Raw genomic sequence first — 23,169 nt, forward strand, 5'->3', positions numbered from 1 at the left:
TCAGATTAGCCCTAGAATAATGTGCACATTTTCTCGTGCTGTTTGTCTTTGCCCCACGCAGCCTCCCGAGTGTCAGGGTTTATCCCGGTGTCTCTGGGAGCGGCGGCGTGGCCGGGCTGGGAAGGCAGGATCAGGCTCTGAGCCCATGCACGCACGTCTTGGAGCTCTTTGGTAAGAGCACCGTGTGCGCACAGTGGTGAGGATTTGGCTTTAATTATAGAGGATTATTAAGGATTTATGCCTGAGTGGTGACAGAATTTGGGCTGCGCGAGCGTTGCTGTGTCTGAGGCTGGTGGCATCCGTCGTGTTGGGATGGCGGGGAGGGGACGCTGCTCCTTCGCCCTGCGGCCGGGGCAGCGCCGAACGGCGGATCCGTGTCACACGGTGCTGCCCGTGCCAGCGGCCGGGCTGCCCCGGCAGGACAGGGGAGCCGAGCCCGGGCTCTCTGCGAGCCCGCAACGAAACCTGGGCCTCCACAGCTCCCTGGTGCGCTGGAAAGGCCTGATCCGGCCATCCTTCCCCAAGGCGAACACGAGTGCAGTCCCTCTAGCCGGGCTCCTGGGGAGGGAAGGGGTGGTAGGGCAGGGGCAGAGCCCGTGCCCTGGAGGAGGTCGCGGGTACACGTTTGCAGAGCTCCACCAGCTCCTGCGCTGAGCAAGGACGGCGTAAACAAGGATCTCGAAGGATCCCGAGCTCCCCAAGAAGGAATTCCCTGACATGGATCGGCCCCACAGCAGAGTACTGACTTCAGGGATGTCTTTAATCCCGCAGCATCCCTGTGGGCAGCGCAGGGGACCCGGCCAGAGCAGCGCGATCGCCGGAGCAGGGGAAAGCAGAGGGCTCGGACCCGAGGCCATTTGCATAAAGTTTAAATTTTATTTTATTAAATTTTTTTTTAGCTATTCATTTTTAAATACGTGGTGTGGCGCGCTCGGTCCCTCGGGAAGTGGTCATGCAGATCTGAGGTAGAAAACCCGGCACAGGAGTGTTCCCAAATGCACCTCTAGGTAGTTTCACCGCAGCCACACGTCGGTCAGGCAGCGGACGGGGAGAGGGGATCGGGGGCTCGTATTTACAACAGCAAACGAATCGAACCGTCCGCTCCGGCCCGGCAGGGCAGGAGCCGCCGATCGCTGCTGGCAGCGGGAGGGAGCAACGATTACTGCAAATGCGGGAAGGGGACGGGGGGAAAGGGCCCGGCTGGTCCCCGCTGCCGACGAGGCGGGCAGGACCGAGCCCGCAGAGCGCTCTCGCCTCTCTCCCGAGGAGCATCCGTCCGGGCGGGGGGCAGCCGGGCCGGCTCCCCGTGTCCTGCGCCTGGATGGGCTCCGGGACCGGGCTGGGCTCTCTCCGACATTGCACATGGAGGGGCGGGCGGGGAGGGCCGTCGGGGCGGCGGGGCAGCTCTCAGGGGTTCAGTTCCAGAGCCCAGACCTGCTGGGGCCAACCCGTCCGGCCCTTCAGCTTCTTCTCGCCGTGACCCAGAGGCTGCGAATAGACCTCGGGCTGCTGCGGGAGAGGAGATGGGGAGAGGAGCGAGAAAGGAGCGGTCAGGAACGGAGCGGGGTCCCGGGCCGCCCGCCCGCCCCTTGCGCCCGCCGCAGGGCTGCAGCCGGGCCCGCAGCTCCGAGCGGCTTTGCCAGCCCGAGGACAAAGAGGGGCTTTAGAGGTCCCCACCCCGCCACCCGCCCGCTGCAGCACGGGGAGAAGCGGCCGCCCATCGCTCCGAATCGCTCCTGAGCCCGCTGGTCCCGGGAGAGCTCCGGCAGAGGCGAAGGACAGACCGGGGGACGCTCCGGTCCCGGACCCGCGGGCTGAGCCCTCGCGCAAAGTGCTCGCAAGCCCACCCGGCCCGTCGGGCGGGCTAGTTTTCGACGAGTTTTCCTTCACAGATTTGTTATTACTATTATTACTATTACTGTTCTTATTACGCTGGGGAAAAACGCTTCAGCGAGGCCGGGAGAGTTTAGAGGATTTCCCCCCCCAGCCCCGGGGTTTTTCCCGCCCGCTCCTGGCCCACGGGGAGCAGGGACGCGGGTCCCGATCCGCCTCTTACCGTCTCCCTTTTCCTCTTGTTCTCCCTGCCATCCGCCTTCTTGAGTTCGGCTTTGAAGCCCTCGGTGTCGCCGGGCTGGCTGTCCTTGGCCAGCACCTCCATCAGGTAGGCGATGTAGCTGGTGGCCAGGCGCAGGGTCTTGATCTTGGAGAGCTTGGTGTCGGCGGGCACGTTGGGGATGCACTCGCGGAGCTCGGCGAAGGCGCTGTTGATGCTCTCCGTCCTCCGCCGCTCCTTCTTGGGTCCCCCGACGCCTTTTCGCCGTCCCAGGCGGCCGCTGAGAGCCTCCAGCCGCCCCGGGCCGGCCGGGCCGTACTCGGCGGGGCCGTAGTTAGGGCTCTGCCCGGCGAGCTCGGGGGTCGCCTCGGCCGGGTTGAGCACCCAGCCGGGGAAGTAGGAGCGCTCCTGGTGGCACCGCGCCGCCGGCCCGAAGAGGAAAGGGTCGTGCAGCATGTGGTGGTGATGGTGGTGGTGGTGGTGATGCTGGTAGCCCCCCACCAGGTTCATGATCCGCTCCGCTGGCCCCGGGGGCCGCTCAGCAGCGCTCCATGGCCGGGCGGGAGGCGCTCCCCGCCGGGCGGGCGCGGCGGGCTGCGGGGAGCGCGGCTCCGGTGGCGGAGGCGGCTGCGGGGTTTGGGGTGGGGCGGTCGGGTTTTGGGGTTTTGGGTTTGTTGTTTGGGGTTTTTTTTAACCCCTTCTGGAGCCTCCCGACCCTGCCTTTATATAGGGCCGCGGCCCCCCCGCCGTGGAGCCAATGGGCAGGGGAGGATGCGCGGAGGCCCCGGGGGGAGCGGAGCGGCGGAGGGGGCGTGCGCCGCGCTCCGGGCTCGGGGCTTTGGGCTCACACCTCCGCCGCTTGCCCTGGGTCCCGCCCGCTCTTCGCTTTCGGGGAGAAGGGGATGAGGAAGAGCCGAGGGGCACCCCGCCCCCGTCCCGGAGCGCTCCGACCCCCGCTGCCTCCCCGCTGCCGGGGCGGGGGTGTCCGAGCCCCCCGAGAGCCGCCGCGCCCGGCCGGGGCAGGAGAGCCGGCAGCGGGGCGGGGGAGCCGCGGCTCTCGGGACCCCCGACGGCCGGGCCGAGGGAGCGGAGCGCTCCGGGACGGGAGGGCAGCGTGCGGCGCTCGGGGCCGCACTCGGAGCCGGGGACGGGGAGAAAAGGGGGGCGAAGGTAACGGAGTGAGGCGGGCTGGGCGCCCCTGCGGTTGGGGCTGCAGGGATGGGGTGTGGGCTCCCTCCCCGCACATGGGGCTCCCGGCCCACGCCTGCGTTGCACAGCTGCACAGGGATGCGCGCTGCACGCGTGTAGAGCTGTGCAATGCACGCTGCACAAATCCACACTGCACTTGTGTTGGTTACACCACGCACTGCTGCTCACACCTCTCTGTACTGCGCGCGTTGCCCACATGCACCACAAAGATGCTGCATGCCCCACAAAACTCTGTGCTGTACACACACTCCACAAACATGTCACACTCGTGCTCCCACATATGTTACATGCATCAGCAGCACGGATGTGCCACATGCACAATGTCATTGTAATTATATGACTCACACTCGTGTGGCACATGCACAATTGTCACTCTAAGTACATGACACACGCGCGTGTGGCACATGCACACCCGTCACACACACGGCTTATAAACACACGCCTGTGTGCTGCTCACCCGGGCACAGACACTGCAAAGATACATAAATATATAAAAGCTATACTGGCCATGGACATAAATGTATTTACAACAGGGAGAGGGGGATTTGCCGTGCCTTTCCCTGTCCCAGCCTGGCTACGAAAGGACTGGGGGGACCCGCTGGGGTTGGGGTCTTGTAGTTCACCACAGCCCCAAGCCCTGAAGTGGACAGCAGATCCTGCTTGCCTCCACACCCATGGGTGACAGATCCCCAGGACCACATCTCCCAGAGCCCGGGCTTCCCTGCTGGGCGACATGGGGCTGACCCCTGCTCTCGCTGCAGTGGCTCCAGAGGGGACGGCTGGGCACGGCAGCGCTGATCCCAGCACGGCGGGGCAGGAAGGGGCTTCGGGCCCGAGGTATGTTAGCGATTAACGGCGCTCTGCAGCGATTCATCTTGCAGCGGAGGGTGGAAACGTTGGAGGGTTGTTTGCAGGCGCTTGTATTAATCATCCGGGCTAACACACCATTAACGTCCTCCTGCATTTTAAAGATGACAAATTTTATTTGACTTCTCTCAATCACCGTTCCCGGGCGGATTCGGGAGCCACTTAAATGCCTCGGATTTTCCATCGTTAGCTGTTACAAGGCGAGCTGCGAAGGCGGGAGGCTGGGGGGGCCGGGGCAGGGTGCGAGCGGGTCTCCGGTTCTGCCGGGCCTCGGCGGCCGGGGGGGAGCGGCCGTGCCGGATCTGCCCAGCTTTGTTCCCCCCTGCTTTGTTCTCAGCTGCTGCAAAGACCCCGCTTCCCCACCCCCTTTAAACGAGCGCCCTGCGAACATTTGCTAGTGATTACTCTCCTGTTAGAGCCAGGGTTGGGCAGGGTAGGGCGTCGTGTCCCCGGTTTCCTTCAAAACAGCCGTGGCTGGGTGGGATCCCCGAGCCCGGCTCGGAGCTGATGGGAGCCAGTGCCCACCTGGGAGAAGCTCAGGGGTCCCGCTTCACGCCTCACCTCTCCCTGCTGGCAGAGCATCACCTGTGGAGCCTTGCTCCTCTTACAAACCACCCAGGCTCCTCGCTGAGCTTCTCCCCAGCCCTGCAAACTGCCAGGTTAGAGTCTGTGGCACCCAACCCCAGCTCTGGAAATACCTCCCAAAAATACCCCTTTCATCCCCCACAGCCCTGCATTGCACAGGCCACTTACAGCCACATCCAGCTGGGAGCTGTCACCTGGAGCTGTGCGCCAGAGTCACCTCCAGCCTCCAGCTGCCAAGCCAGGTAAGTCCAGCCCAAGCCCGGGCATTATCTTGCTTAATCCACCCCCTGATGGAGGTCCCTGGACCCTGCAGACTTTGGAAGTGCTCAGCTGAGCAAATAGTGGGACCAGAGGGTTGATTTTCCTTTGGAAAATCATTCTAATCTTTCATGTTTTAATAAAATAATAAAACCAGAGCCCTTTTCATGCCGACACCTTCTAAATCAAACCAGACTGCCTTTGTCATGCCGTCCAAATTTAGCACTTCTCAAACTTTCGGTGAGTTTCTTTAATTTCACATCTCCCCACTCGCATGGGGGAGAAAACGCTGAGCAGTTTGGATTAGGAGATTTATGTCTGGCATGGCAGGAGGATCCACGTTTCTCTCCACCTGTTTTCCTTCAAATCAGAGAAAGATTCCCTGCCCTCATGGCCAGGTGATGGTGAGGGGGCCAAAGCTGCATGTTGGGAGTGAGGTCATCCCAGGTCTCTGTGAACCCCAGCACCCCAAACCCAGCAGGGGCCACCAAGCCCTGCATCCATCCCCATTTCTGGGACGGGAGCTGAGGTTTTGGCCCTGGCCCCTCAGCCACCTCCTTATCAGCGCCCAGCCAGCGGCAGCCCCGGGTGTCCTGTGACTTTGACGCCAGCTCTGCTCCCCCCCTCCGGCTCCCTTATCTAAATAGGAGCGTAAATCAGGACCTTGGCAGATGCCCTGGCAGGACAGGGACTCCATAAAAAGGGGCTCTGCTCCAGCTCTGTTTACATTGCAGCCCCGTAAAATATTCCCCTTGTCTTCCTTGTTAGCGTCTCCCTGCAGCATCCCAGCACCCTGCTGCAGCATCCCAGCACCCTGCTGCACCCACATCCCCCCACCCCAAGCCCCTCTGGAGCCCCAGGGTGCAGACAGGAGGGTCCCAGCCCTGTCACCCCCCAGCCCCACACCGTGTCTCCCCTCAGGTTATGCCCAGGGTACCTCCTCACTCCTTCACTGCCTTCAATCCCCTCCTCAGCCACTGCAGGCGCAGAGCAGGGCTGAGCCAGCTCCCCTGGGCAGCTGGGTTGTGTCTAAAGGTGCCCCTGGGTATTTATAGCACTTGCCTGAAATAATGCAATAATAATCACTCAGCACCTTCCTAACAGTTCTGCTCTCAGAGGCCTCGGGGGACGGTGGCAAAAACCCTTGGGAAACTGAGGCGTGAGCAGAGTCTGCTTCAAGGAGAGCTGCAGAGAGCTTCTCTGGGGGATTATTTTCCTCCTGGCAATGCGAGGAGCGAGAGAACCTGCAGCAGTGAACGGAATCAAGTCAGTTTGATCAGCAATGAACTGAGGTCTGGGGTCACAGCCAAGGCCGGGCTGCAAAAGCCCACTCAGGGCATCTCTCCTCCCCAGCAAGGTTTGCCACACGTGTCCTGCTGTGCCAGGATGGGTTTCATAGGGGTGAGGGGTGCTGGGGTGTAGCAGAACTCACGCTTGCTGGTGCCCTTGCTCTCCTGTGCCCACACACTGCCTGAGTCCCCCAGACTGCATCACTGGGCTGCTTGATCCTGCACCAGCACCACAGGAGCAACCCCCAGTGAGGTACGGGCTGCCAGAGCCCCACAGAAGGAGCAGGAGGAACTGGGGGTGAGCACAGGGCTGTGCCTGGATGTTCCTGTTCCCAGCAGCAACCCACAGCATCTTCTCTGTCCTCACCCCTCCTGTGCCGCCCCTATGGCGACACACAGGATGACTGCAACCACTGCACCTCAAGAAATACCATCTATTTATGGCCAAACAGCCACTGTCTTGCTGTGGATAAATCAAAAGGAAAACAAAGCTTTACGGAAAAAAGTATTAAATTTTCCATGTGCTCCTGAAGGGATGGGCCAGGCACTCGCTGTTTATTTTTTGGGCTCTCTCTTTGCTAGTACTGTAAGTGACATTGTGTTTACAAAAGTTTTTATGTCATCAGAGCAAAGTCACAGCTCAGCTTCCTCTCCTGTGTATTTTATGTAGATGGATGTGTCTGTGAGGAACATTCAAGCTAAACAGAGAGCTGGTTTATAGGAAAATGTATTTATTTGAAAAATCGTAACTCACAATTTCGGCAAAACCGGGCTCCACATTTATTGCTGTTAATGGGGTGTGGCGGCCATAAATTAACCTGGAAAATTGCTGCGGCCATTTCAACAATGGCTCATTGTGCTGATGGAGCAGCCGCTCCTCAAAGACGGCTCATGTCAACTGGCAATTAGGTTTGGATGCAAACAACAGGTAAAGGGAAGGTAACAGCAGCCTCGCTGCTGGAACCAGCCCCAAAATCATCGCCCTAGGCTGGCATGGGTGCCCTGAGTCTCACTTAAAACAGAGCTGTTCCCTCTTCGGATTGCGATGGAAATCAGTGGAAGGAAGCTCCACCTGCCATATGGGGAATTTCTATTTCTGTTAAATTACCTGTCATAGACACATAATCAGAGATGACAGAAAAACCCAGTCCATGAGCTCTGTCTGGCAGCCCAGGTGAGCCACGTGCATGGAGAGCGGGTCCAGTTGCTCCCTGGCTGACCTCTCTTCTTGAAAGAAGTTTTGCATGGAGTCAGGAGTGATGCTCCTACCCTAAAACCTCTTCTTTCCCACTCAGATTCCTTGCTGAGACAAGCACTGATCCCCAAAACCTTGAGGCTGGCTGCTGACCCTGGGGTACAAGCTGCCCCTGTCATTGTCCCATCCTTGATCACCTGGCTCAGGGCAGGGTTTGGCTGCTGGCTCGCGGTGGCAACTCTCCACTCGTGGGGAGTAGTGGAGAAGAGCTCCCAGATGATTCAGGTCCCTGACAAAAACCAGTGCCTTTCCCTCTCGAACCACTTTCCACTCCTGAAGCAAATTTACAAGGGCTCTAAAATGTCCTGCTCCAGGGCATCAGCCAACTGCTAATGGCTGGGGATTGGGAAAGACATTTCCTCTGCTGAGAAGGATTGCATAAGCGCTTATTAAGGCAGCTCCTGGCGTCTTGGACAAAAGCATCTGGTTTGGGGCACAGCTGGAGACAAACTGCTGGGTGTGCATGGGCAGAGCTGGACTTGCTGCTTCCAGCCTTTCCCTTAGTGCAGGTTTGGATCCCCTCCTTTGTGCTGGTGGGGAAAGGGAGGTGGGTCATGACATGAGATGTGTCCTTCTCCCTCTCCCCCTGCTCTCCATTAATCCTGGTGGTGCCACTGTGGGGACTTCTCTTCCCACTCCTTCCAACTCCAGGAGCTCAGGGACCTTCCCACCCCGGGTACCATGACACCACATGTGCAGGAGGGATTTCCCTGCTCCCTGTTACACCCCATCCCACATTCCTTGAAAGAGGGGCTTCCCTCCTGTCCCATTGCTGCTGTGCCTGGCACATGGGCTGGCCTGGCTCGGTGGGTGAGCTCCTCTTCTGCACCATGTCTGTGTGACATTGCAGGTAAATGGCTTTGTGGTGAGAAAAGGCTGCTGACAGTGGTCCTGATCCCCAAAAAAGGTTGGGATGCTTTTAACAGGGCTCTGCTGTGTCCCAGGCTCAGTGTGCTGTGCAGCCAGGGCCAGGGAACAGCATCCTGTCCATGTTTCCCAGGGGTGGGACCATGTCCTGGTATCCCTACTTCCCTCCTTCTTCTTTGTGTGGCTCCACATGGGGTTTTCAATTCATTTTGTCTCTAAGATTGTCAGGGCAATTCCAGTCCTCATCGCACAGTGTCTCACGCCAGGTCTGGCTATGCCTTCCCAACTGTGCCAGGGCAGGAAGATGAGGACTATTAGTCGTGCCTTATTATCCTGGTTATACTCAGCTCTCTCAGAATTCCAGGTTTTCTCTCTGCTCAGGTGCAGGAGTTACTGCTCACTTCCATGGGAGCAGAGGGACTGATTTTCCCCTGGTTCCCCCCACTGCATCCTGAGATGTCTGAGCAGCTGCTGGGCCAGCCATTACAGCAAGACTCTCAAGATGGGTTTTCCAAGGTTGGATTGAGATGGTTTTAAGAACTAACAAGCATCTGTTAATACTTTTTTTTTGCAACAGAAAATTATTTGGGAGTTGAGGGTCTTAAATAATTTTAGTGCTTTTTCCCACCCTCTTTTCCCCTGTTTTATAAATGGGAGGTAGTAGAAGCCTCCCCAGAGCTCATTATTCCCCTTCCCAAACTGGGATCCAGCACCCAGCATGGCTATGCTGTTGCCTTCATAGGCATGGGGGGAAGTGGGGGGATTTGGGGGCAAAAAGGCACAGAGACACTGAGTGTGCTTTTGTCAGTATGGCCCATGGTGTCACCAAGGATACTGTACCTCCTTGCATTCAGGCAGTCACAGGATAGGGACATGCTGTACAAAGTGAATCCAGACCTCCAAAGAATAACTCTTTTATTGTATATCAATATACACAGTAAATATGTGACTCCTCCTAACACGCTCTGGAGAAAAAAAACACCAAAAAACTGTCTGAAATGGAGCTTATTGGAAGGAAATAAATTGCTTCATAAAAGTGCTGATCCCTCCCTACTTCTCAAAACTGAAACAAAATAGTTTGCTGTGAGCTGAAGACCTTTCTTCCCTTGGCTCCTGGTTTTCCAAGAAGAGCTGGGAACATGAAGGAAAAACAAGCCTTCCCCATTAAAACCCGCTTAAGTGAAACTCCAGTTTTCTCTTAAACTTTGCTTGGAAACATTTGGAGCAGCTTCATGCAAACCAGTTCTGCTCTTTGAAAGGCCATTAAAATAAAAAACACCCAACCCAAAATAGCCATCTCTGCAAGAAGCATCTTGTTTGGACAAAAGTGGTTTGTTTTACACCCTAAATCCAAACACTCCTGGGGAAATGTTGTGAAATCCGCCAGGCTGGCGGTGCAGTGGCTCCAGGGATGTTTTGTGGGACATGGACAAAGCTGGTGGGTGCTGGCAAGGTGATGGCCACCACCAGCACTTCAGTGCCAATTATCCCAGCTGCTGGAGTATCCCTGGCTTCAGCACAGTGCATTTTCCATCAGGGTGAAGGCTTGCAGGGTGAGTTCTGGCAGGGAGGGATTTTGTACCAGCGTTCAGCCCCACTCTGATCTTGCCCCAGAGCTCCTGTGGCCTCTCTGAAGGGCCCATCATAGGCAGGAGCTGAGAACACTCCCCGTGGGACAAACAAAAACCACTTTCCAACACAGTCTTAAAACCCTTAACTTTTTTTTTTTAACATACTCCGTGTTATACCTAGAGCACAAAAAAACCCACAGTAATTCCTAAGCCAGCAATACACACACCAGCAATCCTGATGCAGTATTTATACCTATATATAAGAATAAACTTGCATATACAAATCAATATTTTAATATATAAAAATAAATATAAAGTACAAATATAATTATGATTGTAGTTGTAAACATAAAGAAATATATATATATATAAAGAAATATATGTATGTGTGTGTATATATATATATATATATATATATATATATATATATATATATATATATATATGGTGCTGCTTTTTTTGCTAGTGGCATCAGTCTGTGATTTAGGAAATCACAAATATTTCTATGCCAGGGTCTTTGGCAGTGAAGTTTTGCCATGCAGCTGCCCCTTCTGTGCAGCAAGCCCAGCCTGGTGAAGCCCTGCCAGGAGCCCAACACCCATGGAGTTAAGGAGAAGTTGTTCCTCACGGATTTGCCTGAACCTGCCAGTTCCCTGGGGAGCTGGGATCCTCTGGGTGGGCACTCCACCTCACTGAGGCTCTCCAGGAGGAAGCTGGCCCAGCCTCATCTGCTCGGTGTGATGCTGAAATCATGGGGTGGAGGGTGGTGAGCCCCCAGTGCCCTGTCCTCCCACCCCAAGAGCTGCTGCCCCACCTTTCCTCTGGAGGGGATGGGGGGAGAAAGGGCTACACCAATGTGAAACTGCAGTTTTAGAGGGTGGTGATTGTTTTCTTGGGCCAAAAGGACAAGAAACATCATGTCTAAAGATGACAGGCTCGATTTGCTGTGTCATTAACCAGAGCCGAAACTCTAGATGGGCTGGGTCTCCTGTGAGCTGCACGCTGCTTCCCGTGCTGCTGCTGAGCTCTGATTCTGCCAGATAAAGGCCTTTGTGGGTGCATTTCTCTCGCTCAGACCTTGTTTTAATTCCATGGATGCTATTTACGCTGTCTGTGAGAGGAGGAAGTTGTTTCTCCCCCACTCCCACATGTATCTGAATGCGCCCCCTAAAATGCACTGGCTCCCCAGCACGCATGTGCTCCCCCAGGTGCTTGCAGGGGCTTCAAATAAGCACAAAGCATAACCCTCCTTCTCAGCAGGGAAAAAACCCCTTGTTCCCAACCTTCCACAGCCTTGAGATCTCATGGAAATAAGCCCCAAGGTCCAACCCAGGAGTGGTGTGGTGAAAATGGTGTGAGGAGCAAATGGGCAGCAGAATCGGGAAGCCCCGCAAAAAGCCCCACAACCACCCATCACTTGGTCCTGGCTGTGGTTACAAACCCCAATCCAGGTTAAAAGCAGCTGCTGAGACCCAAATGTGGTGGATGAGGAGAGCAGCCACCAGCCAGGGGAGCTGGGCTCAGCATTCCGCCACGCCAGGGGCTCAGCTGGGCTTATGGACACCAGCATCTAAACACAAAGCACTTTTTAAATGAACACGGGTGGTCAGGGCTCTGAGCAGCCCCTGCCTTTGCAAGCAGAAGCTGGAAGAGAAAAGGCTCACACGGAGGTGGCTGGAAAGGGAGCAGTGGAGCCGAGTGTGCATGAGCCGGCTCAGAGCGCAGTAGGAAAAAATACCGCAATAGGCAAAGCATCTCCCGTTTGCCCCTAAGCTCTGGCTCTTCCTGTGCTGATAACAAGCCCAGTAAATCTCCTTACAGCAATGAGACATTTTTTTCCCCTCTCCTTCCCTTCTCACAGCCTTGTCAGACCGTGCTGGCTTCAGGAGCTGGGGTGGGACCGCCCTCCTCACCCCTCTGTGGGGAAGTGTTCCGAAGCATGCAGCCCCCCGAGCATCCCAGCAGGTTCCAGAGGTTTCAAGCTCTGCCCTGAGGTGTGGGAAGGAGCTGGGTGCAGGCAGGAGCTGTCTCCTCTCTAATTGCCCCCGGAGCCCTATGGCTGAGCCACTTGCTGCTATCTCAGGCCATCGCAGCTGGTGCTGGGCTGAGTCAGGAGAGATGGAGACTGATACTGGCCCTCTGTCCGGCTGACAGGGGTGCAGGGCAAGAGTGGAGGAAGAAAACCTGGGATGTACATGTTCAAAATCTCCCTGGCCTTAATGCTTTGGCTGAAATAGGGAGCTTAGGCAGTGAGCAAGCTCCCATCAGCAGTTTGGTGCTCAGCCCTGGGCTGGATGAGCCCCAGTGACCTGTTAGATGTAGCTCCTGACCTGGGAGAGTTTGAGCCTGCCCAAAACCTGGCAGAAAGAGCATTGCTGCTCTGAAAAAGCAGCTCTAGATATGCTTGGCAGCAGGATGGGATTTACTCAATTTAGGAGTTGTGGTGGGACACAGGGCCATCATTTCCCATGCAGGAGATGGCCACAGAACTTCCTCCCAATTGCTAATTTTATGGCTGAGGGCCGGGACCCCTTTCTGGTCCCACCATGCTGCTGTTCCCTCCCCATGGCCAGGACACTGCCTCTGAGTTGCCCCCAGTAAGTTCCACCATGCCATGGCTCAGCTGCTGCCCTGTTGGGATTTTCCTCCCTCGTGCATCAGCAAACACTGCTCATCCTCCTCTTCCTCTTGTGAATTCCTCATAAATTTCTCGCTGCCGGCTCCACCAGCACCGTGCTCCCATTAAACCTTGCAGGCTGATTGCATCTGTCAGTGTCACTGTCTGGGGCTGGAATGTGTCACCCTGCTCCAGAGGAGTCATGTATTCAGCCGTGGCAGAGCATTTCAGGACAAAGCACTGGGTTAGATCACGGTTCTGCTGCTGTGGCAAGCGCTGATCCATCTCACGGAGCAGGAGGAAAGCACTGCCTCTGGATTCTTTCCTATTTATTTTTCCTAAACAGAGGGCTGAGAAGTGCGAGAGTCACCTACCAACAGGATCCTGAACTTTGCTGGAGCGTCCTAAAGAAAGGGAGTTTGCTTTAAAAAGCCTCCAAACCCCATGAATTTGGAGCAGACATTTTTTTCCACTGTTCCTGTCATGTCTCACTGCTTTTGTCTGGATTCTTGTGGTGCCTGGTTGGTGGCAGGGGTGGCCCCAGAGCTGCATGTACTTTGGGGTCCCTGGTGTGTAGCAAGGGGGGTCTGGGATGTCCACAGTAGTGGAGGAAGCAGGTACAACCATGGCCCAGCACCTCACCATGTCCCTGCAGGCAGTGGGACGGGAAACTCTGGTGGTGACAGTGCAGTGACCGTGGGGAGCAGCCAGCTATGACAATTCCATGCCCAAAACAGGTCCCTAATGGTGAGGAGGGGGGAGTCTCTTGAGCTATTAGGTGTGATAATCAGACATTCAGAGTTAAAACATAAAATGAAATTATGCTCCTGCTCTCATTATCGATGTAAGTGTGCAGCTGCATGATGGAACACCACATGCTGGGAAATACTTATCCTGACCATCAGGAACATCATCCCCTGTCCCTGCCTGGGGAAATCTCATCCCTGTGTGCTTGGGTGGGGCATGGAGCGAGATGAGGAGATGAAGGCACAGCTGTAACCTCAAGGACAGGCACCCTTGCGCAGCGGCTGTGCGGCAGGAGCGAGTAACTCCCGGCACAGTGATGGACTCAACTGCCTTCCTTTGGGATACATATCCTTGGATGGTCCTGTGCCACAGGTAGCAGGTTTCCCATTGCTTTTCCTCAGCTACCTGAACTGGTGTCCTCCAAGGGGGGCTCAGATGTGCTGGGAAGCTCCTCTCCCCAGGGTGCTGCCCGGTGACCTGTGTATGGTAAGGGTGGAAGAGACAGTCAGTCTGTGTTGCTTTGTTTATAAGAACATATTTGCAGTGATTGATGTCTGAGCTGGGGAAGTATGCTTGCAAGTGAGACTTTAAAACATGAATCAAACAATGTTTGGAATATGTATGCTGCTCTGTCAAACATTTCTCGGCGTTTGGAGTCTGCAGAGCCTGCGCGTCCAGAGGTACCAGTGCCTGCGCAGAGGTGTCTGCAGGGAAAGCATCCACCACGCTGTGAGGGTGAGTGTGGGCATCCTTCAGCCTCGCCACCACCTCTCCACATAGGAGGCTGCTGGGAACAGCTCAGGATTTGCAGCATGGCCAGGGGTGCACGTGGAGGTGTCCTGTTAAGCGCCGTCCATCACGGGACATTCCTTTACGCGACGCTCCTTTCTGCCAAATCGTCCCCTGGGCTGCTGAGGAATGAGAGCGGCCCTGGAGGACAGAGTCAGCTTTCAGGCTTCCTTCCCCTCCAGATAACCCGGCTGCCCGTGGAGAGAAGAAAGGTCTGGAAGGGGTGGGCCATGTCCAGATGTTCACTAAGTGCATTAAGACCCTCAGCCAGAGGAGCACATGCTTCAGGTTAAGCCCCTGAGCAGTCCCAGCTGCAGCAGAATTAATGAAGTCTTCACTTAATCACTTACTGAATGCTCTCCTTGATAAAGACTGGGAGAGTTTATAGTGGACAGGGAATCTTCTCAGGGTTTCTCTTTGCATGTCCTGCTTGGGCAGTCCTGTATGGGCATCCCTCCACACGGGCATCCCTGCTGCCATGCCAACTCCTTTACCCATGGAGCAGTGTGGGTTTCCCAGTTCAGAGAGCTGCCTGCACTATAATACAAGGATTGTGGATCTCATCCCGTATTTTCTGGAGCTCTGCTTTCTCTTCTATTCAAAGGGATGTTCCACCTCCCATTGCCCATGGAGTGGGGCTGGACACGGCTCATCTCAACAGAACCAGCTGTGGAAATCACTGACAGCTGTTGGAACAGCTCTGTCCTAGCTGCTCCATCCCACTTCCTTCAGGTCCCAGGGGATACCTTGCTCTCCTAACCCCAAAATGGCCATGGGCCCCCACCTCACTCCACACAGAGGATCCAGCCATGGCAGCTGAGGGGAGTGATGTCCTCAGACTCGGGAACTTGCAGACATGACCTGATGGCACCAGGTGTTCTGGCATGCTCAGAGAAGCATGTTCACGCCAAGAAGCTGTCCTGGCGGGCAGGATATCTGGGGTAACGCCAAGCCCACCTTTCCTGGGAAAGGGATTGGTTGGGAACAGCCTGAGAGGGGCGGGTGCCAGCTGGCTGCCATTCACTGCCCATAAATGATGTATCCAGCCCCACACTGGGTGAGGCATTTGGAACAGAGAGGGACACCAGAAACTGGGCATCCCTCCAAGATGGGCAGACCTTCCTCCTCTAGGCTCTCTGCCCACTGCTGCCCACGGGGACAGCAGGCCTGCTTATCTTACTCCTCCTCCCAGCCATTATTTATTTATTTGTTTTCCCCAGGAATCCCAAGAAAACCATTAGAAAATCTCCTGCTCCTCCACCCAGGCACACCACCCTTGTGTGAAGTCTCTCTAAGTGCACGCATGGAAAACACATCCCATGAGCAGATCCCCTTCTCACGGGTACGCTGTCGTTGCCTTTTAGCACAAGGAAGATTTATTCCCTTCACGGGTATTTTTAAAAGGCATTTTTTTATAGCTGGGCTTCTCCTACTTAGGGGAGATTAGGAGATCGTATTTCATGACTTCTTGTGGATCCCCTTTGGCAGGCTCTAATGAACTATGGATGAGTGACCATGGTAATCCAGTCTGTGCAGGACCTCATTAAAGTCACCAAGGCCCTTATAATAACTGGCTACATCTGATCACATTACTGCTTTAAATCGCTGATTCCACTGGTATATGAGAGCCTGCTCTTAGCCCAGCACAGGCAGCAGGAGCTCTGCTCTGGGCTCTCACCTCCTGTGCTGCTAACGAGGCACAATTTGATTAACTCGCATTGCAGAAAGGCCACAGGATTTCCCTTCACTGTTTTGCTCAGCCAACCCCAGTCAGAGCAGGCACTGTCCCGTCCTGCTGGAAGCAGGTGGATGGTGCAAAGAAAGGATCCCAACATTTCCCAGTCATAAACTGAACTTTGGGAGAGGGCTGGCAAGTGGCTCCCCGTGGCCACATCCAGCCTGTGCCTGTGTGATGGCACCAGGGGAAGCAGCACTTTCAGCTCCATACCTTGTGAAAATCAGCCTGGAGCAGTTCTGGCTGTCCTGACTGGCAATTGCCTGCAGCTAGCCCTGCTCCTGTGCTTGCCACCACAAGCCCACGGCATCCCACGGTGGCAGGGCTCACAGCCATGGGATGGATCCCACCTCAGAGTCCCAGTAAGATGGAGCCCAGCACTCCAGTAGAACAGGCTGCAGCCCCTCTGGCAGTGAGGTTTTCCCTCCAGCCCCACACTGGAGTGGTGGTCCTGACCCCTGCCCGTATCCCTTCCTTACTGAAAGCAGACACAGGCAGCCCAGCAAATATCCAGAGGGGCAGGGTGTGGGGGGGAAAGAAAAAAAAAAAAAAAAAGCCAGATCCATCTGCAAAAACCCAGGCAGAAATATTTCTTTGTCTTGGAAAGTGTCAGCGAAAGAAATTCCCTTTGAGGGTAGGTTTGTGTTTGCAAGACTTCAAACCCCTCATCTGGACAATAACAGCTCCTGTCTCAGGGAGCTGCGGCCGCGAGTGCCGGCCAAGCCCGAGGAATTAGCGGTCCGGGCAGTAATTAGGGCTCTGGCTGATAAGGGTGCAGAGCTCAGGCACCTCGGGCTGTGCTCATGCCAGAGCAGTGAGTGTGCAGCCCGGCCCGGCTGTGCGGGGCTCCGGGGGATGGCACCAGCCGCGCCCAGGGCTCTCCATCCATCGCTGCCACCGCCGGGCACCGGCACCCGCGCCCAGCAGCAGCCTGTGCTCAGCAGCCGCGGCAAACACGTCCCCACTGGCAGCAAAACACCAAACCTGATTTAGTACAGGGGAGAAAAAAGCGATTTTTTTCTTGTCTCGGCCACCCGTGCTGCGCCAAAGCCCTGCAGCTCCCGCCGGGCTGTGGGTTTGCCACAGGGTACCAACTCCTGCCGGCTCCTCCCTGATGCACAGGCACAGCCAAGCACGTTCAGGACCAGAGAACCTGGGGTTTACAGCTGCTGGAAAGCAAGGATCTGCCTTTGCTGCCTTCTCAGCCCGCTGGCAGGGAGCCCCAGGCTGGCAGGGGCTGGTGCCAGCCCCAGGCTGCAGAAGAGGAGGTTGATGCACAGGACTGCAGGCAGAGGAAGGCCGCCGGGGACTTCTGATCATCTCATTAACCACGAGAACGGCAGAAAATAATTGCTCGTGGTTCAATGCAGTCCATCTGTGTGGGATTTTCTCAATAATAAGTGCATACGGCCTGGTTTTAATGTTTTTCAACGTTTTCTAAACTGAAACATTTCCTAGCGCCGAAACCTGGGCAAAAATCAGTTCCAGCCCTGGGGGCAGTGAGGGGATTTAGAGGCACAAGTCTCAGGTTGACTTTTTAACAGGGTTTGTACAAACTATCCTGCCCATAATGCTCGTGTAATTGATGCTTTTGAATACTCCAAGGAGGCCAAGGTCCTCGGAGGCTTTGAAAGTATGTTTTACAGTACTTTCTGATGTGATATATTAAAAAAACCCTGATCATGAGTCAGGCAAGCAAAGCTCTTGAGACTGACTTAAAACTATTTACATGCACACACACCCCTTTTTAAGTGATCACACTTAAATATTTTCAATTTTTTTTTATTTTTTTAAAGAAAAGCTGATTTTTCATTCAGAAAACAGATCTTCAGGACTCTGCAGTTTTGGTGTAAAAGCTGCCCCTCAGCCAGCTGCAGGGATGCAGGGAGGGCAGGACACACAGGCTGGACAAGATTGGGCTGTGCCTTCCTGCAGAAGGGTTCATACCCAGAGCTGATTTGTCTTATTTCCCTGCAAGATGCAGTTTGGGGTTTAACTCTGGCCAAGCAGCAAGTGACTGTGAGGAATTTTGCTCATGGGGAGGGGTGAAGCAATGGGCTTGGTCCTTTCCAGTTTTTCCCAGTCCATGAAAGCCAAGCAGGTAACTGGAGCATTTTGCCTGGGATAAGGGAACTTAACGGGCATCTTGCAAACACACACATGCTTGTTAAAGTCATGGCTGTAAAAGTGGTGCTCTGACCCTGCCAAAATTCTGTCCTAATAATTTCCCCATGTGGTGAAACACCGGGCATTTATTGTGGCTTTGCTCTGCCACCTTCTCCCCAGAGAGAGAGCACAGGGGGCTGCAGACCCTGCCCACCCCACAGCTCAGCCCCAGCGCCAGCCCCAGCAGCCCCAGCCCCTCCTGGAGACTGGGAGGGAGTGAGGAGCAACCCTCCTGGCCCCTTATCAGGCCTGTGTGCTTAATCCCTCTTTTAAGTGGCACGGAGTGGAGTTAACTGGCTCCCTTTGCTGGAGCATTGCTCAGGGGAGAAGAAATGCTCCCCACGAGGGTTCCGGTGGCCCCCTCTGTGCTGGATCCCACTGCGAGGGTGCCAAAGCTCTGGGAGCAGCCAGCCCTGGCTGTCTCACCTGGCTCTTTCTGTTTGGGGCTGCCACCATGAGACGAGCACTCCCTGGCCCCCCGTCCCTCCTGTCCCCACTGTCCCCACTGTCCTTCCCACCCCAGAGCTCCCATGGGCACAGCAGGGCCCACCCCAAGGTGGGCATACCCACAGGATGGGTTCAGCGCCACAGACAGGGACTATTCTGGGGAGGATTTTGTCCTGGGCAACTGTTTGGAAGCTCGAACAGCACAGGAGTCAGAATCTGGCCGGAAGCATTTCAAAAATGCCTCGCCGTGGGCTGGAGCACCCAGCCTGCCTTAAGTGGGCAAGGGATTTAGTAATCACAGCCTCCCATCGTCCTGCCAAGGGCACAGGAGCACAGCTCTGGCTGCCACAAAATACTCTCCAGAGGCTGAATGTTGCACAGTTTTCCATCTATTCCCAAAGCCCACAGTGGGAAACTGAGGCTGAGCTCGAGCAGTGCACTGTCCTCAGCTGGGGCTCACATGGTGGGGGGCTTGTAGGGTTTCCAGGGGTTGTTGGTTCCTTGGATGATAACATCACTAATTGTTGTGATTAGTGATAATCCAGGAAAGAAAAAAATTGGATTTTTGGGTATCTCTGCATCAGCCTTGGGGAGTCCTTCCAGCACAGTGGGGAAGCAGACAGCGTTGCACTGAGCTCAGCATTTTGGGAACTGCCATCAAAACTGACACCATCCCTTTCCCACACACTTACTGACTGGTTTGGGTTTCACAGCTCTCCCCAAAAATACTAGCAGGGAAATAAGGAGATTTTGGTACAGGAAAACTACCAAGAAGCTTCATTTAAAGGTTGTAATGTGCTTATGTGATCCAAATTTTACTGGTTTGGTTTGGTTTTGGAGGAGACATTTCCCAGATTTAACAAGTTTTTGCTGAGTCCCTTCAAATCACGGAATGTGAACTTTGGGCACCGAGGAAATATCTCCTAGACACGAGAAACCAAGTCATGTTTTTAAATGTCACTTGGACTTTCTCAGCCCATACTCCAGGAGTCCAGCTTTGCCTGAGCTGATTAGAGTTTGATTAGAATTTACAAATAATTCTGCTTACTTCCAAATTTACTCTTTTTATAGTGAATATATACTTCTCCAACTTTTTTTTTTCTTTTTTTTTTTTTTTTTTGCTGATGGGCAAGGGCAGTTTGGGCTACAAAAAAAAAGGGGTGGCAATGGGTTTTTTTCCTTGCACGGCTTTGCCAAGAAGAGCAGTGGAGCCTGGACAGCACCCACAGTGGGGACATGCACTGGAACCAGGGTGATCCATCCTGGAAAGGGGGTGACAGGCTGGAAATGGGTGACATATGCTGGGAAAGGTGTGATGCATGCCAGGAAGATGTGACACACTGCAAAGGGGGTGACACATACCAGGATGAGGATGTTATTCACTGGGAAGGGGGTGACACAAGCCACGGTGGTGGTGACACAGATGCAGTGGAGGGTGTGACACATGCCAAGAACAGGTGACACTTGCTGGGAAGGTGGTGATGGACATCAAGAAGGGAGTGACAGACATTGAGAAGGGAGTGACACATGCCAGAAAAGACATGATGCCCATCAGGAGAGCAGGGCAGGGCCATGGACCCCAAGCCAGCAGCTGCAGAGGGCACAGGGCAGCCAGGATGGCATTGGTGTGCAGCAGCATGGCCAGACCTTGTGGTGACAGGCCACCTCAGCTGTCACACACATGTGCAGCCCAGCAAGAAGCTGCTCCCCTCTGCCCAGCAGCAATACCCACCACTGGTGCTCGAGCTGTGGCTAATGTCCTTTCACCGTGTATTATACAAATAATATAAATAACTCCTCCTCGGACTTCAAACATGCCACTTCAGATGTATGGTGGGAGATTACAGAGTTTGTTAAAGCTCAGCTCTTCAATCATCCGGGCAGTTTCGGAGCTGCTCACTAAAATACAGATCAATGCTTCAATTTTATGGGAGGCCTGTCCCATGTGACCAGACTCAAATCCCCTATTTTATGGCTTGCTTATACATTCCTGGTGAAAAACGGTTTACATTTTGGGCCCCGGGAGCTCTCCTAAATCAGCTGCCAGGTTTTTGCAGCTGGTAGTGAAGGGAAGCGCTGTCATCGGCTGCCCGGCGCTGAACAAACGAGCCGCCAGCCGCGGCCCTGACGGCTCAGCCGACCCCGCGCCAGCTCCCCGCTGCTGCTGCCACAGGGACACCAGCCAGGCTGCTGCCACAGGGACACCAGCCAGGCCAGGAGGCTGCGCCTGGGACACCCTGGGCACCTCTGGGAGCCGCCTCTATCAGGACACTCCCGAGATTGTGTTAGAAAGTCCTTTTTCCCGACCCGGCTGTCGAAGAAGGAGTCAGGACTCTTCGGCTGTCGTTCTCAGGTTGGTTATTAATTGTTGTCTAAAACATTTTCTGCCTGGCCTGCCGTGAGCTGTTCAGCAGGTCAGCCAAAGGCACTCTCCTGCCCACGAGGCTGGTGCTATCTTTTATACTAAAAACTGCGTGTACTATATTTACAATTCTGTTCCAATACCTATGTTAGACAGTGACTTTCTACTCTAAACCAATCTGAAAGTGGCAACATCACCCAAATCATGGAGGCTAAGAAGAAGAAAGGAAGACAAGGCACGCCCTGATTCCTCTATCTTGGAGCCTCAGACCCCCACGTACAAAGTCCCAAACCCCCATGTACAAAATCTTAAAATGTTTCCCTTCACCCTGTGATAATTACTATTGTGCTGTCTAAACTTCTGTGACTTGTAATTCTTCATACAAAGTTGGCAATTTGCTCACGGGCTAAGATCTAAACCCCACATGTCTTTGGCTGCATGCCTGGGTCCCAGAGCCCCCTGCCAGGGGGTCGGGCCATCCAGGGCACCCAGAGGGGTGTCCTGGACTCCGACAGGCACCCCCCAGAGGCACCATCCCCACAGCAGCATCTCCCCCTGGGAGACCCCGAAGCTTCAGGGCTTCAGAGACACTCGGATGAAAGGGTTAAGCTGGACTGGATGAGAGGAGAGGGATGTTAATCCTTCAGCTCTGGGTCTGCTAATTATTTGCTGATTCAGCTGCTGAGCAGAGCCCAGCTCCACAGCAGGGCCCTGGCCCTTGCCTGCTGTCAGTTTTGGGGTGCTGGGACTTGGTGTTGCCTGTTTTGTCCCGAGAGCAGAGCTGAGCTCCAGCTGTCCTTCTGTCTTGAGAGCAGCAGTGTGTCAGAAGCAGGCTTTGCAGGGAAACTTAGGCACAGCTTATCCCTGGGCAGACCCAAAGGAGTGGTGATTTTCTCCTCTTTCATTTTCCAGCAGTGCTCCACCCTTTCCCTTCACTGGTGAGCGTGAAAAAGGGTGCCGAGGGCTTGGTCCTCTTGGAGGATCCTGAGCCCCAGCAAGGAAAGGAGCTGCCACCCACCACGGTGACACAAGGACCTGCAGGAATGTGCCACAGGGGCACAATCTGGTAGCACACCCACCTTTTTCTGACCTCATTGCTCCCCTCCTTTAACAATCTCAACAAGCTCCCAGCATTTCCTGCCATCCAAGATCCCTGAGGTCACCACTACTGCCCCTCACCCAGGGAGCTTCAGAGGTGCCATCAGTAGCAGGTGGTGGCTGCAGCTCCCACACATTCAAACACCTCCTTGCCTGGCTCCTTCTGTCACAGCACTGTGACAGAAAGCAGCTGCTTTTGACAGAAAAGGGAATTTGGGGCTGCAGAGTGGTGGAGGTGAAAGGAGCCTGAAGGATGAAGGCGGGTGCCCGGGTGTGCTGATGGGGTGATGAAGCCAAGCAAACCTGAAGCACTGGTGGGATGTGGTGCTGTGGGGTGGGAGGATGGCTGAGCCCATGGGCTCACTTTTCCCCCAGTTTTCCCTCAGTTTTCCCATCTTTTTTTTTTCCTCATCTATCCCACTCCCTGGTTTCCCTGCACAAGGTTTGTCTCCTCATAGGGTTACCACAGATTTTCCACACAGTAAATCTGTGACACGATGGTTGGATGAGATGCATCTAAAATCTACCTGGGCTGAGCTCCTCCAACACCTGCACAAAAGAGCTTTCACAGTACCCGGGGGGCATCCTGAGGAAATCCAGCTCCTTTGCACCGGCTCCTGATCCCATGGTGCCAAGGTGCTGCTTCCCTGCTCTGAGCAGGGCTGGGCAGGATTCCCTGTCCCCCCCTCTGGTGATGGCCAGTAAAATGCCAGGTGATTTTATCCCACCCTTATTAAACAAAGCTGAATTTCCATCTTCAGGAAAGCAGACAGCATCCTCCTGCTTCCAGCTATTTAGGGAATAGCTGAAGAGAGGCTTTTCCCCCCTGTTGCTTCATAAAAAACAGAAAAAGGAAAAAGAAAAGAAAAAGAAAAAGTAAAAAAAATGGCCACATTCATCTTGCTTTGAAAATGCTGTAAATAAATCAGTTCACTCCCAGAATAAGCTCTGCCTTCTTTTTGTGGTTGACTCCTGCCAGTGCTAATTGGAGCCAATAGGCACATCACGAGGGGAGCACCCCCCTTTACAGGTAACACTTTAGCCTGGCGAGCATGTTTACAGTCTTATTTCAAAGCCTTAAGGAGGAAGGATCTGTCATAAACACTGGCAGCTTTTGCTGAGCAAACAGTGCTGCTGGAATAGTTAAAGACCCAGCATTTGGGTGGAAAAATATAGAAAACACGTGTGTTTCCATGTGAGCTCTGCTGCTGTGCAGAGCTGGCTTTGTGGCACTGCAGGGCAGCTGCAGGGCCC

The 23,169-nt window shown here is 54.7% G+C and overlaps 2 protein-coding genes across 3 annotated transcripts; one reads left to right on the top strand and one right to left on the bottom strand.

Annotated features, from left to right (window-relative positions):
• Positions 1-490: 490 nt before the first annotated feature.
• On the bottom strand, positions 491-2,984 carry HAND1 (heart and neural crest derivatives expressed 1). 2 transcript variants are annotated; one of them, XM_038150638.1, is made up of 2 exons: positions 2,057-2,984; positions 491-1,506 (listed from the first exon to the last, which is right to left on the bottom strand). In XM_038150638.1, the coding sequence occupies exons 1-2, from the start codon at positions 2,561-2,563 to the stop codon at positions 1,408-1,410; spliced, it is 606 nt and encodes a 201-aa protein (XP_038006566.1). In that variant the 5' UTR covers positions 2,564-2,984; the 3' UTR covers positions 491-1,407. The 2 variants fall into 2 exon arrangements, with proteins under 2 accessions (XP_038006566.1, XP_038006565.1); XM_038150637.1 differs by having other exon boundaries at positions 491-1,509.
• Positions 2,605-9,690, top strand: LOC119706678. Its single transcript, XM_038150602.1, has 5 exons — positions 2,605-2,687; positions 2,965-3,223; positions 4,024-4,099; positions 4,859-4,956; positions 6,077-9,690. Exons 1-5 carry the CDS (start codon positions 2,605-2,607, stop codon positions 6,392-6,394), a joined length of 834 nt encoding a protein of 277 aa, XP_038006530.1. The 3' UTR covers positions 6,395-9,690.
• Positions 9,691-23,169: the final 13,479 nt, after the last annotated feature.

Source organism: Motacilla alba, chromosome 13 (genome assembly GCF_015832195.1).
Source record: "Motacilla alba alba isolate MOTALB_02 chromosome 13, Motacilla_alba_V1.0_pri, whole genome shotgun sequence".
Taxonomy (NCBI): domain Eukaryota; kingdom Metazoa; phylum Chordata; class Aves; order Passeriformes; family Motacillidae; genus Motacilla; species Motacilla alba.